At 48.7% G+C, this 16,085-nt stretch overlaps 1 protein-coding gene across 1 annotated transcript; it reads right to left on the bottom strand.

The window, feature by feature from the left end:
- Positions 1 to 336: 336 nt before the first annotated feature.
- On the bottom strand, positions 337 to 11,989 carry ANKRD53 (ankyrin repeat domain 53). The gene is made up of 6 exons (XM_072623889.1): positions 11,363 to 11,989; positions 9,867 to 10,005; positions 9,256 to 9,455; positions 8,091 to 8,255; positions 6,105 to 6,225; positions 337 to 1,869 (listed from the first exon to the last, which is right to left on the bottom strand). The coding sequence occupies exons 1-6, from the start codon at positions 11,806 to 11,808 to the stop codon at positions 352 to 354; spliced, it is 2,589 nt and encodes an 862-aa protein (XP_072479990.1). The 5' UTR covers positions 11,809 to 11,989; the 3' UTR covers positions 337 to 351.
- Between the last annotated feature and the right edge of the window lie 4,096 nt (positions 11,990 to 16,085).

Below are 16,085 nucleotides of genomic sequence, written 5' to 3'. Positions count from 1 at the left end.
GTTCTTTGCTTTCGAGCCTCAGGCACCTGATTAGTGTGCCCTGCAGGGCGATTTCTCCAACCCCTGGTACACAAGTTTCTCCAGCCTAGTCTCCAAACCCTTCCCTTGGGTGTGTGTGGAGGTTGGGGAAGATTAAAATGGGGATACGAGGTGAGAATCCAGGGGCTTTATAGTTCATCCTGTTAGGCAAAGGCATGGGTCCATAATCCTGCCTTCCCGGGTAGTCTGGACCCAACCAACGTTAGCGGAATGTTGCCATTTTCCCCATCTATACTGTCACGTCAACACCTTCCATACCCCTGGATTGTGAATAGAAACTCTGTCACGTGGTAGAAGGACGAGCCAATAAAATTACTTTATGAGGGGAGGGTCATTAGGGGAATAGAAGAGAAGGGTCCGGCACTGCCTGAGAGCGGTTGAAGAGTGCAGGGAGGAGCAAGACGAGGAGCTGGGAGAAGTGGGGGAGGTGGGGGAGAGGGGAGGAAGGCCCTGGTGCCTTCGAACCAAGGAGATGAAGTCTGGGTCGAAGGTGTTCCGGAGGCTCATGGCCATGGAGTCTGTCCAGAAGCACTGATCCCCGGGATAGCGCCTCCGGGGCAGGTCCTGGATCGCTAAGCGCCTCAAACCCTCCGGCACTTTCAGGCGCGGGCGCTGCCGGCTCGGGCACAACTCTTGGAGTAGGACCTTGAAGGGCAGTCGGGGCACTGGGAAGATCCACTGGCCGTCGGCAGTTTGGATGTGTACCCCGCCCTCACCGTCTGGGGAGAAGTGGAGGAAGTCGCAGAAGTCGGGTTTCCTCACCGGGTCCGGGTGCACCCCCAGGCGAACGCCCTGAGGAAAGGCTATTTGGGTGACGGGCCGCGCGTCGGGCTTGGTGCTCAGGTTCCACTTGACGGTCCAGGAGGAGGGCGAGGACGGCCGGGCCGGGGGAGGGCTTGGGGGGATGCCCATTAAATAGGAATCTAGGAGGGACAGCAGGGGCTGCTTCGGGCTTGTGGGCGCCGAGACGGAGGACTTGAGTTTCTGGGCATCCCGTGGCTTTAACTCACAGGGTGTCAGCTCGGGTGGCGGGTGCAAGAATGGGTAAGATGGGCGAAGGTTGGCCCTGGAGGAGGAGCCTTGCGGGAAGCTGGGCGACAGGTAGAGGTTCGCGGAGGGGCGTGAAGAGCTCGACTCTGCCAGGGGCGACTGGGGCAGGCTGGAGGCTAGCGATCGGACGGTCGAAAGGAGAGGGGGCCTATGAGCGACAAGGGAGTTGGAACGACGAGACTGGGGGCTGGACGGGGACTGGTGACTCGGGATGAGGGGGCTTAAAGAGGGGAGGATGGCTAAGGGGGTGCGGGGCCTCGAAAGCTTGGCTCTCTCCAAGGAGCGGAATCTTCGTCGGGCGGGAGGAGTCAAAACCGGGCGCCTCTTGGAGGGCGGACGAGGCCTCAGCGGGGGCTTCGGCTTCGTAACCTGGGGGCTCTTCTTAACGTGGGGGGCCTCCTTCGTAACCCCAGCAGATTCCTTCGTAACTGAGGCGGGCTCCTTCGTAACCGGGACGGCTTCCTTCGTAACTGGGGCAGATTTCTTCGTAACCCGGGCGGATTCCTTCGTAACTGGGGCAGATTCCTTAGTAATCGGGGCAGATTTCTTCGTAACCCGGGCAATTTCCTTCATAACTGGGGCAGATTCCTTAGTAATCGTGGCAGATTCCTTCGTAATCTGGGCGGATTCCTTCGTAACCGGGCCAGATTTCTTCGTAACCCGGGAGGAATCCTGCGTAATCGGGGCAGGCTCCAGGATCTTAACCTTGGGCAATCTGGGCAGAGGCTTAGTTTGGAGCCATTTGGTGAAGGCGTTTCGGTTCTGGACCTCCTTCTCTTTCTGGAACGATAAGAGGGAACGCGTGATTGATCGGGCCAGAGGTTACCCTCCCCCCCCCCCGCCCCCAACCCCTCACCTCCCCAGTGTGAGGGTCACTTTCAGCAGTCCCCATTGCCCAGAATTCGAGCTCTCTCCCCTTGGCCGGCACTCACAATTAGAAAGGACTTCCTAGGCTCTCTAGTCCAAGCCCTATGTACTTTCAAAGAATCACCCTCTACAACCTACGGGCAGGTGGTTGTCCATTCTCTTCCTGAAGACCTCCAAGGAGAGGGACCCCACCTACTCTATAGCAGCCCATTCCACCTTGGCATCCATAAGGCTAATTATTAGGACATTTGTTCTGTCAAAACTAAATTTGTTTCTTTCTCCAATGTTCCAGGTTCTGCCCTGTGGGGTCAAGCAAGTCTAACCCTTCTACCCTGACACTCCTTCAGACCTTCAGGCCGTCATTTTCCACCCCTCCCTCTTTGCCCTCCTCTCCCCCGAGTCTTTTCTTCTCCATGCTAGACGCTTCCATTTTCTCCAACTGGTGCTTACATGATATGGCCTCCAGGCTCTTCACCATTCTACTTTCCTTCCTATAAATTATATCCAGTTAATCAGCATCCCTAAACTGTGGCAACCTAGACTGTAATATTCCAGATGGGATTTGGACAGCGCAGAAGACACCTCTCTTCCTGGAAGCTCTGCCTCTTAATGCAGTCTACTATCCCACTAGATTTTTTTAGGTGCTCTCCCCACAGTCCTCTCCTCCCTCATGCTAACTCATATTTAGCACAAGCTCAGGAATTCACTGAAACCCCCAGATCTTTTTCAGACAAACTGCTTTCTAATCATGCTTTCCTCACCTTATACTTGATTTTTTTTTGTACCCAAGGATAAGATTTTATCTCTACTGAGTTTCACCTTACTAATTTCAGCCCAATGTTCTATCTAGCCTTTTAAGACCCTCTGGATCTGGGTTCTGTCATCCAGTATATTAATTATCCCTCCCAATTTTGCATCTCTGCACATTTAATGAGCATCCCATATATGCCTTTAGCCAAGACATTGTGTTTGTCCTTTGTTCATGAAGAGGATCATGACATTAAGATGATGACATAACTTGCAGTTGACTTTGAGTGAGGGAGGGGCTGTTCAAGGTTACCAACCTCACTTTCTTCTCCTGAGCCATCTGGGTCCAGTGGCCTGATATTCATCAGGACTGGAGATGGCCCAGGATGCAGAGGCTGATGATAATGGTAAACCAGCCACAAATCCCTGGGGGTACTGCACTGTAGACCTCCAACTACATTGACATCAAACCTTTGATGACTACTCTTGAGTATTAATTATCCAACCAATTCTGAGACCATCTGATTATATGATAGTCTAGCCCACAACTCTCCATCTTTTCTACAGGGATAGTAGGAGATACTTGATCAGAGGCTTGTCTAAAATCAAGGTAAACATTATCTACAACATTCCCCTGATCAACCATTTTAGGAAACCTGTCAAAAAAGGAAATGAAGTTAGTATGACATGATCTGTTCTTGATGGAGCCCTGCTGGCTCTTGGTATCCCTGCTTCTCTTTCTAGGTGGTGGTCAACCATCTCTTTAATGATCTATTCTAGAATTTTCCAAGGAATCAAAATCAAGCTCACTGTCCTAGAGTCTGCAGACACTATTCTTTTCCCTTTTTTGAAAAACAAGACATCTGCCTTTCTCCAACTTTGTGGCACCTCTCCCATTTTCCACGATCTTTCACATTTTACTGATGGGGGGTTCAGCAATCACATTTGTCAATTCTTTTAGTATCCAAGGATGTGGTTTAGCTGGACCAGGTGATTTGAATTCATCAAAGGAAACTAGGAGCTCTCCTATTCTCTTCCTACTTATCTCAGGCATCAAGTCCCTGTTAGCCATTATCCTTTCCAGTTCAAAGGTCTTTCTCCTTGGCAGAGAAAACAGAAGCAAAATAGGAATTGAAGATCTCTGCCTTCTTTCATCAATTATTGACCCATATATCCCAGACAAAAGTCTCATCTCTTTTTTGGTTTTCATTTTTCTCCCAATAGAGTTTTAAAATCTGTCATCCTGAGTTTCCCTGACATTCCATTCTGAGCTTTAACCCTCCTGACACTTTTGCCAGGACTATACAGTTATAGGACAGTGAAGACCCTCCCCATTCAAGGCCCTTCACAATGCAGCACCTTCCCCCTCCCTGATCTCTGCACCCCACCCTCCCCTACATTTTGACCTTGACTTCCAATGCACTTATCATGGAATGATATTGTCCATTACAATTATTAAAGTCTTTGTCTTACCTCCTCACTGCACTGTAAGTACCAGTGGGGAAGATTGTCTTTAAAAAATTGAATACATGCGAAGAGACAACATGTTGCATTGGACAGAAGGCTGGCCTCCAGGCTGAGCAATCCTGGGTAAAGGCATTTAGGCTCTTAGGAAAATAGGCCACTCTCTGAGCATAGAAATTGTAGAGGTGCTGCTGCTTTACATAGACAGAGGGAACTTCTTCTCCCTTTATCAATGAAATCACAGCTCTGGACACTCCATGCTACTATCACTAAAATCAAAAAATATTCCAGACAGTGTATTTAGAAAGGCATACAACAAGTCCCTGCCCTGATATTCTACTAGATGATTACTCATTGGCAGGTGTCAGTAAACAAGGATCTGATGGCTCCACCCTAATCCCATCCTCTAGGTGCTAGGGAAGGAAAGCTGGCACAGGTCTCTTCACACACCTGGTGTTAGACAGCCTTGCCCAGGGTGAATAATGCTTTCTTTGGGGAGACCAGGGGAGGAAAAGGGGTGTGGCAAACTATTTCAGAAGAAAGGGGGTACTTCAGTTGAACTTTACAGAGAAGATTCTGGTATTGAAATGAGTCTCAGGTTTAGAATCAGAGGACTGAGCTTCTCATTCTGCCTTTTTCTTTTCTTATCTATGTGACCTTGAACAAGCCAAGAACTTCTTGTTCTTAGTTTTTGGGAGTAGCTGGGGCCACCATAGTGGATAGAGTGCTCTGCTTGGTGTCAGGAAAGCCTGAGTTCAAATATGGCCTCAGAAAATAACTGTGGGACCCTGGGCAAATTATGTAATTCTGTTTGCCTCAGTTTCTTCATCTGTAAAATGAGCTGGAGAAAGAAATGGCAAACCACTCTAGTATCTCTGTCAAGGAACATCCAATCTGGTCTCAGAAACTTTGTGCTATGTGACCCTGGGTCACTTAACCCTATTTGCCTCAGTTTGCTCATATGTAAAAGAAGGAGAAGGAAATGGCAAACCACTCCAGTATCTCTGCCAAGAAAATCCCAAATGGAGTGACTTGAATATGACTGAATAACAACAGGCAAATCTTACCTCCAGTTCCAGACTCATCTAATCCATTTTCAACCCATCTTTCTCACAGGTACATTGCTTACTGTTTAAATAGAATCATAGTTCTAGAGCTGTTAGGGACCTCAGAGGTCTGCTAATTGACACTTCACTTCTTCCCCCTTTAATAGGTGAGGAAATGGAGGCTTAGGGAGTGATGTACCCAAGGTCATACAGGTAAACATCAGAGTCAGGCTCCTTAGAACCGATGATTCAAGACAGGGATGTTTTCAAGTCTGTCTCTGTCTTTGGTGCTTTGGACAGTGTCTGGTACAGTCAGGTAATACCTATTCAATGAGAATGGCTGGAGAAGAGGTGTTCATTCTTTTCATGGATTCCCTTATACCATATCATGACCATGGTTATCCAGTTTCCTTAAGACTTCCAGAATGGGGGGCTATCTGGCTTGTCTTCAGATCATCAGGGTTAGCTGGACTGGTGCTAAGGAATGGGTCTGATTCACACAACTATTCTGAATTTGTTTGTAGCTTCCATGGAAATAAAGTGTAAAAAGTGCAGCCAAGTATATATGTAGTGTCAGAGACAAAAGAAGAAAGGAATCTGGCAATGGGCACTGAGAATGGGCAGAAGTTAGGTCTGTAGGGAGGCTTAGAGTAGTTTTCTCAAGGTATCAAGTTAACCAAGGGCCTTAAAATGTCAAGGGCTGAAGCTGGGTTTCCTGTGAGCCCCAGGTCTGAAGACAAAGGAATTCAGTGAGGCCTGAGACCCAGGCTGCTTCCTCTGAGACCTCCCTCCCCCAGTCCTTCCACAAGTCCCCTCCCTCAACCCCTCCCCGAAGAAGCTCGACACCATGTATTTGTTGTCCTTTCCTGCCATCTTCCTGCCTCTTGCTACCTTCTTTTCAAGGAGGTATTTATTCTGCATGAGCAGCAATCGCTTTTTAAGCTGGTTCAGTTGACCCATCTCTTCAGCCAAGTCTTTCTTGTCCCGTTTCCACATGGCATCCTTCAAGAACCTGGGTTTAGGGTGGGCAGAGGTGGGGAGGCAGGTGGTTAGTGCTGTTTGTACCCTTTTTGGGGCTCAGCCTTCAAATCAATTCCCTCCTGCCCTTCAAGATTCTGAACCAGCTGTGCTCACCCCAAACAATGGCGAACCCCCCACCCCAGCCCCAGTTATTCATATTTTAGTTCACCTTTTTACTTCATCTTCCCTAGGCCATTTTATAGTAAATTCTTAAGATGGTTGTTAAGGGAGGGTCAGCGTTGTATGAAGGAGTTTTTCTACCTACTTAGCTCAGGGGGAGGACAGAGAGACACTGAAGGGTAAGGGTAAGGAGAAGTGAAAGGAAAGGAGAATAGGGAATGGGGAGGGGTATCACAGTCCTGCCAGGAGGCAGAGGAGGGGAGGAGGTGACCTCCAAAGGCCTCTCCCAGAGAAGGAGTCTATATGGGAAAGCCAAGACTAAGGAGAGGACACCTGCCCTTGGAAGAAAGGGTGAAGTTGCCTGTGTCTCCAGCCGGCTTCTTCTCTCCTTCCTGGACCCTTTTCAAATGCAGTCATAGGGACCATAGCTGAAAGGGACCTCAGAGGCCATGAACTTGCTCCTCTGTATTGTTGTTCAGTCATTTCAATCATGTTCAACTCTTCGTGATACCATTTGGGGTTTTCCTGGCAAAGATACTAGAGTGGTTTGCCATTTCCTTCCTCAAGTTCATTTTATGGATGAGGAAACTGAGTCAAACAGGGTGAAGTGTGGGTGCTGTATCCACTCCCCTATTCCTCCCTTTATGGAGGTGAGTGGCTTGCCCAACATCACACAGGAAGTATAGCCTCAAATTTAAGTTTCTTTCCATTCCCACCACACTGCCAGGGACTGGAATGTCAAGGCCTGGCATCCAAGTCCTGCTTGTACCTGGGGCCTCCCTACCCTCCCAGCTTCACCTCAGGTTACACCCTCCTAATTGGCACTCTGGGAGCCAATATGTATCTTCTAAGTTTCCTGCCTCCAGGCTTTAGCTAAGGTTATTTCCTGGCCCCAGAATCCTCCCACTTTAAATTCCTTCCCATCCTTCAAGCCCAGCTTAGAAGACACTTCCTGTCTCAAGTTGTCCCTGTTCCCTACTCCCTCCAGTCCTCATTTTGCCTCTCTGCCCTTACAGATTTACCATGTTTTTGTGGATCTCATCCTCCCCCTCCCTGTTGCCACCCAGACCAAGAGCCTCACTTCATGTGATCTTTTTATTTTCCCAAAGTCTAGAACTGGAGATCATATGTAGTAGGTGTTTAATACATTCATTAAATGAATGAGAGGAGGCAAGGTGGCATCACAGTGGGTAGAATATTGAACTTGGGCTCAGCAAAGTCTAGCTGTCATACTACCCATAGAACTCTGGGTAGGTCATCTAACATCTCTGGGATTCCATTACTCTTGTATAAAATGAGGGGGTGAGACTCATGGACCTCTAATGTTCCTTTCCAGCTTCAATTCTAGAATCCTATGAATATTTTCTCCTTCTCAGGGATGTACAAGAGTCAGAAGACTTTGGTTCGTACCTGTCTCTGACTACCTATTAATTAGCTATGGCAGGTGACCCCTCTGACCTGTCTGTACCATGGGACTAATCAGGAAATGGGACCCCTGTATTTTCGAATCAGAGGGCAGTGCTAAATCTGCCCCAATGAGCTTAGTAGGAGTTTCAGGAACTGAGGTCAGGGAGGTGGCCAATTCCACTCATCCTTCATATTCCCCACTCTGGGGGCTCTTCTAACCTGAGTTGGGGTTGGGAGAGGGGTCATGGGAAGGGGCCTGATTCCTTCCTCATCCATCCCAGTTTCTGCCTTCTAAACCCTTTGCTCCCTTGGGGGTTCTGAGGCTCTTACCGGGCACATTCTCGGTGGTTCCACGTCTTACATATGTCAATGCATTTCCGGTTCTGGTTGTCAAGGGCATGTACATCAGCTCCAGCTTTCACCAGGACCTTTATGCAGTCCAGCATGCCCTCCCCAGATGCGAGGTGCAGGGGGGTCATGCCATTTCGATTCCGGCTAGAAGAAGCATACCAGGGGTGGGGTGGTGAAGGGCAGGGGGAATTAGTAGCAGAAAGGACATGAGATTTGATGTGTGACCCTGGGCAAGTTATGTCACCTCTACTGACCTCAATTCCCTGGTCTGTCAAATGGTCATAAGCTAACCATTACCTTGCCTATCTCTCACCAAGGTATTTGAGGTTTAAATAGACACTAGGTACTGTGAAGATGAAGAAGAGAATAGACACATAAGAAGGTCATCATCACCAAGTCATCATAGGGGTTCTTACTCTAGGGTCTCTACCCACTCCCACCCTGTACTCCAACTTTATTTTCACCAACCTCTAACTACAGTTTAGCATTTCCTTCAGCTGTTTAAAGACATGATTCAGAGAAGGGGTCCACAGATTTCAGCAGATTGCCCACAGGGTCCAGGACACCCCCCCCCCCCCCATTTAGTCCAATATACTCATTTTACAGTTGGAGAAACCAAGATCCACAAAAGGGAAGGGACTCTCCTAAGGTCACACCAGAAAACTGGTGGTAGAGGTAGGTCTTCCAAATCTCCCCTGGCTATATCACTAAATGATTTCATAATAAACACTTACTAGTGTGACCCTAGACAAGCCATTTCAAGCCTCAGTTTCCCTCTCTGTAAAATGGGGGATAAAAATGCTTGCAGGACTCCCTTCGTTGGGCAAATGTGAGGGAAGTACTTATGCAAAGTTATAGAAATGGGATTATCATGAATGTATTTTGGGGGAAGATAGACTCCTGATTTTATCTGCATGAGGGGAATTCCCAGTGTGGAAACATCCTTCACTAGGCAGACCTGCAACTTTCCATCCCTCTTAGTCATAGAGATTTTCCAGGATCACACAGCCAGTTCAAGGTGGGATGTAGACCCAGGTGATCGTGACTTGGAAATTGATCCTCTATTACTTAGCCATGCTGCCTCTGAGGGTGCTGGGGGGCGGGGTAGGGGGAGGTGGCCAGTGCCCTGGGCCTTGGCACTCACGCATTGATTGGAGCTCCCTTCTTGAGAAGGTACTCAATACACTGAAGGGATATGACTGGATTGTCCTTATTAATGGCCAGGTGAAGGGGTGTCCAGCCCTTGGTCGTGGTCATGTCCAGGGGAAACTTGTAGTGATCCACCAGCGCTATCATGCACTCCAGGTTGCCACGTTCTGCTGCCAGGTGGAGGGCTGTGAAGCCCTGATGGATGGGAAGGAAAGAGGGGCAAGAAGAATGGAAGAAGAAAGGCACGGTTGAGCTACATCTCTCCCTTCTTCCCTCCTTCCATCCTGGAGCATAGCCATCCCCTCCTGTCCACTCTATCTGCCTAACCCCTTCCCTAGCTCCTTTAGAACCGAGGTCCCTACTCTGCCTCCTCCTCCTTCTTTGTTTTCTCCACCCCAGTCACTGCCCCGCTCTAATATCCAGGGACTAGTATTCTCTTGGAGATAGGAGCCCTGGGATCTCATTTTCTCTAGCTTGACTATGGGCATGCTGTTTTCAGGACAGCCTCTAGTTCAATGACCCAGGCGGGTTCTCCCTGAGAGCAGCCTGGTATCCCCGATGGACCCGGGGCCACATTCCTTCCCGCCCCGTGCCCGGGGGCCGCACCCTGCGGTCAGAACGGAAGTCCTTTTGGTTCTTCAGGGACTGATGCAGCCAGTCCAGGTGGCCCACGGAGGCTGCCAGAAGTTCCTGGTCTTGCGGAAACGGGCTCTTTCGGAAAAGGATCCCCCTGCTGGCTCGATAGCTGGGGGTGAATGAAAAGGGGGATCGTAGCAGGGGGAATACATGAAGTCTGGAAGCCCTTGGCTTGGGACAAGAGCTTGAAGAACCGGCCTGCAGTACTGGGAGCATGAGGGAAGCCAGCGGGAGTCAGGGAGGGTTGGACGTAGAGATGAAGCGGGAGCTCTAGCACAGAAGTTAAGGTGAGAGAGGATGGGGCTTGTAGGTGGTGCCTGTAGGGGCTTGACCTGTAGGCGAATGGGGCGGAGACGAGGGCGGGGCCTTCCAGGAGCTGGGCGGAGGGGCGGGGCTAGGAGACAGAGGGAAGGTAAGGAAGAAGCCGGGACCACGGGAGGGCGGAACCTGGGGAAGATGACCTGCAGGGGTGGCTCGAAGGCCGTGTTAGAAGTGGGTTTGGAGTTAGTTGGGAGCAGGGATGAGAATCAGACTGGGTGGGCATCTGCTCCGTCCCACTGGCCCCTCTGACGGTTGGCCCGCAGAGTCAAGCTCCGGAGGATGTTATCTCATGGGATCCTCCCTAGCACCCGGGAGCGAGGCGCTAGTATTATCCCCATTTTACAAGTGGGGAAACAAGAGACTCGAGACATCCAGTTTCCCTCATGCACACTGGGGTACTGGCCACGTCCCCTCCTGAGCACGCCCTCACAGGTCTTCTCCCTCCCCATTTTTTATCTTCTGTCGCGCTTCTCTTTCATTAACTACCCCACTTGGGAAACACCCTTTTCTTCGTATTGGGCTCTCCCTATTCTCTTGACCACGCCCAGGGCCCGCCCTATTTCCTTTGTCCAGGCCCCGCCCCTCCTCTTCTTAACCCCACCTGTTCCGAGTTCTGACCACGCCGCCCCAACCTCAGTCCTCTCTCCACTCCAAACCAATCCAATCCGCTATGCTTTTTATTAAGTGAAGCCTCAAATACCTCCGATCCCGTCCTGGCCCTTCCGTCAGTCTCTTCTTTCATCCTGGCTCCACTTCTCTCTCTCACCTTTCTCCGTGCCGATCTCACTCCTCTCATCCATCTCTGCCTGCTTCCTCTCCCTCCCCTGACTCCACACCTCTAGTGCTCCGTCTACTTCCTAGCCAAAGCCACTTTCACTTTTCTGCCTCTGCTTCCCTCTCAGACCTGACCAGAGCCTAGTCCTAGCCCCTCTCCCTCTTTTCTCCTTTACGCATTCACGAACTCTCTCTTCTGCAGGCTGGCAGAGTCCGCGTATCCAGGTAGGGGAGGACTAGACTATTCCTCTATTGCCACCCCCTGCTCAGGTCCCATCTTGCGGTTACCCACGGTGGGTTTCCATTCCTATCCCACCCGCATGCTCCCTCCTCCCTCCTCCCCCACCTGCCGGCTCTGGCATCTTACCCACCGACTGTAAGATTGTCGGTGGCCCCAGGAGTCGTCCCAGTCTATGAGGGACAATTTCGGTAAGAAGGGTGGTAAGCTTTTCTTTTTCGAAGAGAAGTCGGTGGGTTGGATATGGATGATGGGTGGGGGCTCCTGGACCACGCGAGCCCACTCTGGCCCTTGGCCTGAGCACAGAGGGCACGCAGACACCCAGACGGATGGCGGATGAAGAGCCAAATGAGCGGGCGATTTCTCAGTCCATTGTGAGGCCCACTGTGCGGGAGAGAACCACCGCCAATTGCTCTTGTGCCAGGGGTCAACCGTGTTGTCCGAGCCCCGGCTTTCGAGGGACCAATTCAGGAAATCTTTGGCCCCATCTCTCGGGCTTTCCAGCCCGTTCACCGTTTCGGTTTGGGAAGAGTCCGATGTTTGGCTTTCAGAGTCAGACGGTAGGCTGAACCTACTCATCGTTTCCTACGCGGCTCCGGCAGTCGCGGAGTAGTGGGGGCAAGCGGAACGACTGGTAGGTAGTAACGAGCCTCCTGATCCACTCTGGCTCCTCGGAGCGCGAGCTGGAAGAGCCTCGAGGCCTCTCTCGGGTTCCTTCAGCTGAACCTTCTTTCCAGCCGCCTCGAGCCGGAAAGGGGCGTGGGGGGGAGGGGAGGAATGGAGGGGAGAAGGAGGAGGGAAGGAGAAAGGCGGAATCTGCATCTCAGAGCCCAGAAGCATCTCTTTAGGCAGTTCATGGGAAATGCCAGTGGAGCGGGAAGCTAAAGTTTAGTCAAGTCAGCAGGTGTTTATTAAGCTAGTGCTAAGCGCTGGTTATACAAAGAAAGATAGAACCCCGAAATCCCCACCTTCAGTCTAACGAGCATGTTATCTCATGGGATCAAATCTGCAGGGAATCAGAGGGAATCTCAGTGGGAAGACTGTGAGGAGGGAGAAAGCATAAGGCTAGCTGGACTCAGTCACAAACACTGACACCTAGTGTGCGTGCCGTGTGTGATGGGGGCACACCACCGACTTTGGAATCCAAAGGTCTGGATTTGGATCACAGGGCTGCCTTGTCATAGAGTTCCCTTCCCTTTCTGGACTTCCTTTACACTTCTGTGTAAAATGAGTTGGTTGGACCTTTCCCCAGCATCCCTCAAGTCCGTTCCAGCTTGATTCCCGCCAGGTCCTGCTCTTCCCCTCTTGTCTGGCTGTGACCCATCTGGGAGTTACCTGACTGGGTAGGAGATCTGGAATTTCCGGACCCATCCTCTCCTCTAGTTACTAGATCTCTCTATTTTGAGAATTTTTCAGCGTTTTTGGAGATTGTGAGTAATTTGTATAGTGACACATTGAAAAAAGATTGTTCTTTAAATCAATATTATATCTGGGCATTTGTGGGCAATAGTTGAATGTATTAATGATGGTTCAGTTCAAGTATACTTTAGTTTTTGACTTCTTAAGAACATTTTGGGGTTATTTCTAGTACAGGGATTTGCCATGTTTATGAAAGATACCATATAATTGTATTCTATTAATTATGGTAAAATATTGTCTAAAAACATGGTGGTACTTTGAATTCACTCTGGGGGATCTGCTCAGTTTAGGTCTGAACTGAAAAAATAAAATTGTGGCTAGATCTAATAGCAAATCACATGTCTCCTTCCTTTTCTTTCTCTCTCTATACTTTCTAGTGTAGAGCTGAGAGCTGGACCCCTCCTTTCCCTTTCCCCTCCCCCACCCCTGCCCCCAACTCCAAGGCAAGTGACAAATTTTCTGTATGAAAATTGACTCTATTTTACCTCGCTAAATTTCTCCTACTCCCCTACATCAGAGCAGGGTAAATTCTATTGCCACAGGCTCCCTACACTAGTATGTATGGGGCCTCTCTCATTTCAGTCTTTCCTGGACTGAATTAGTTTGGGAAGCTGTAACCTGGATTTTTTTTCAGCATGGGGCATGTCTATCCAGCAGAGGGCAGTGCCACATGTGCTTTCTGGCTAGCTGACATTCTCAAAAGGCTCATTAATGTAATGCTAGACTCTTGGAATGTCAGAGGTGAAAGGTTGCTTTAAAACATGTCGTGCTGGGAGAGGCTGAAAGGCAGAACCTCAAAGTTGGGAGAGCTCTCTGGCCATACTTAAGCGAAAGCTGTGCTTCATCATCTCATTCAACTCTTGCTTAAAGAGTCCTCTTGAGGGAGAACCTGGTAAACCCCCTGTTTACTCCCCCAAGGAAGCTGTGAGTCAGCTCAGATTGTTAGGAGTTTTCCCTTATGTCAGACTCAAATTGACCTCTGCAGCTTTCATCTGTTCAGTATTTGACAGATAAGCTGGTCTCTAGGGAAGCTGTAAGTTTACTAAAGCCACAAAGCATATTACAACTAGAATAAGAACTGTACTGTATGTGTTGTTAGGAACCTTCAAGATCATCCAGTCAGATTTCCCACCCCATTCAACAAGCCCCCTTGATCGTAGTCAGTCAATAAATAAAGTGCCTGCTGTGTGCCAAGTGTTGGGCTAAGGGCTGGGATACAAAGAAAAGTAAAAGTCAATACTTGTTCATAGTCAAACAGGGGAGATAATATGTAAATATGATCAGGCTGTAGATGGGAATACATTGGGGATAAGTGACAAAGGGAAGGCACTACCACTAAAAGGGATCAGGAAAGGCTTCCTGTAAAAGGTGGGATTTCAGCTGGGACTTGAAGGAAGCAGGGAAGCCAGGAAGTGGAGCCGAGGAGGGAGAGCATTTGAGGCATGGGAGACAGACAATAGAAATGCCTGACTACCTGCCAATTTCCTTGTCTGTAAAATGCATTTAATCCTGGCACTTTCCTCAAAAGGTTGTTGGGATGAGCAGGTGATACAATGTAGGAAAAGTGCTTTAAGAGGATGAATTTGGAATTTGGAATCAGGAAGCCCAGGGTTCAGATTCTGCTTTGGACACTTGCTGGGTGACGCAAGTCCCTTTAAATCACTGATCCTTGTTTTTCTTATTTGTGAAATCAATCCTTGAGCATTTATTAAGGGCTTACTATACTCCAGGCATTTAGCCTTTTCAGTTTTCCATCAATTCTTGGCTTGTTCTTCTGTCTCAACTACAGTCACATCTCTGAAAGATAAGTATAAAACTGGGGCAAGATTCTTTGAGGGACAGCTATTTGGCATTTCCTTTGCAAGTTGCAAGGTGGAGAAAGACAGTTTCCTCCTTCACTTGTGCCTTGGAAGGCATGAGTTGATTTCCAATAGTCAGAGATATGAAGTTAAACATGATAATAGCACCTAACTCGTGAAGCTGTGAATTTCAAATGCAGTGCTTATAAAGTATTTTGCAAACCTTAAAAAGTGTCAAGTGTGAGCAATTATTATGCTGTAATATATAATAATAATATTACTAATATTGGCATATTATTATTGTGATTCATTCAGTCTTCTCTTGAACACTTTCGAGCTATGGAAACTAAGCATTTTACCTGAGGCAGGGTTTGAACTCGGGTCTCCCAGACTCCAAATCCAACATGCTATCTTCCACAACTGATGACTGATTTGTATTCATCCTCATCTGGCATGAAGACCTTTCACCATCCCCTTGATCACATTCTCTGAATACTGTTTAGCTCATCACAGTCCTTCCTAGCCCAGACCTGAACACAATATTCCAAATGTGCTCTGAGGATAGAAGAGGCTAGGGCCATCACCTTAGTCCTAGACACTAATGTAACCCAAGACTTCTTTAGTCTTTTTCTGTCATATCCCGTTGTTGTCTCACACTGAGCTTGCAGTCCACTAAAACCCTCAGATCTTTCTCCACCCCTTCACTCCTCCACCTTGCACTGATGATGTGGACACTTTGAACCCAAGGTGGAGAATTTAACCTTATGAAATGTCATAAGATTCTAGTTATAGAACTGAAAGGGACCTCAAAGGCCAATCTTTCTAATGTCCTCCTTTTAAGAAACTGTGGCCCAGAGAGGTTAAGATATTTACCCCAGCTCATACCAATATCAGAGACGAGAGAGGCCAAATCTCTAAGCTCTAGGGCAAAGCCTTGGTGACCGGTCCTCCCCTGCCCCTTTATTCCTTTTTTGCTGCTGGCTCTGGCTAGATTGACATCCATCCCTCTTCCAAGTTTAAGGGGGCTTACCCCTTCCCTCTGTGCCCTCTGTCTTCAGCAGTCTCAGACAGCCTAACATGGAGGCACCCTGAATCCTTTGTGTTCCTACCATGTGGGTGGGAGTAGTTTCCTTTGATTGGCTGTGTGTCTAAAACTGGCCAAATTCGGATAGTCTCTTTCTTTTCTACTGTGTCCAGAGGTTGAAGTTCACCCACAGCTGGTAGATGAACTGGAATTCCCCTTCTTCTTCCCCTTCTTCTTTTTTTGCCCTGGCTCCAAGAAATATGCTTTGAGGTGACAGTGGTATATGTTTCTGTTTTGTTCCTTTTGTCCTCACTTTCAGTGATGCCCACTGGACCAGGTATTTGAGCGATGATGACCTTGGAGTCAATCATATAGGTACGATGTTTCATCCAGCCAGCTTGGAGAAGCCAGGGCTCCTCATAATCCTACTCAGATATGGTGGAAAGTCCACTAGACTGGGAATCAAGAAACCTTGACTTAGTTGTTACTTTTGTTGAATCTTCTTTTCTGAACCTCAATTTCCTCATATGTAAAACGGAGGTTTTGATCTGTAAAGGCCTTCTAAACTCTGACATACTATGTTCTAAGTCCCCTTCCAGCTCAGACATTGTATG

Source organism: Notamacropus eugenii, chromosome 1 (assembly GCF_028372415.1).
Source record: "Notamacropus eugenii isolate mMacEug1 chromosome 1, mMacEug1.pri_v2, whole genome shotgun sequence".
NCBI lineage: Eukaryota > Metazoa > Chordata > Mammalia > Diprotodontia > Macropodidae > Notamacropus > Notamacropus eugenii.
Note: the sequence above shows the minus strand (reverse complement) of the source record. Positions and strands in the feature narration are given on the sequence as shown.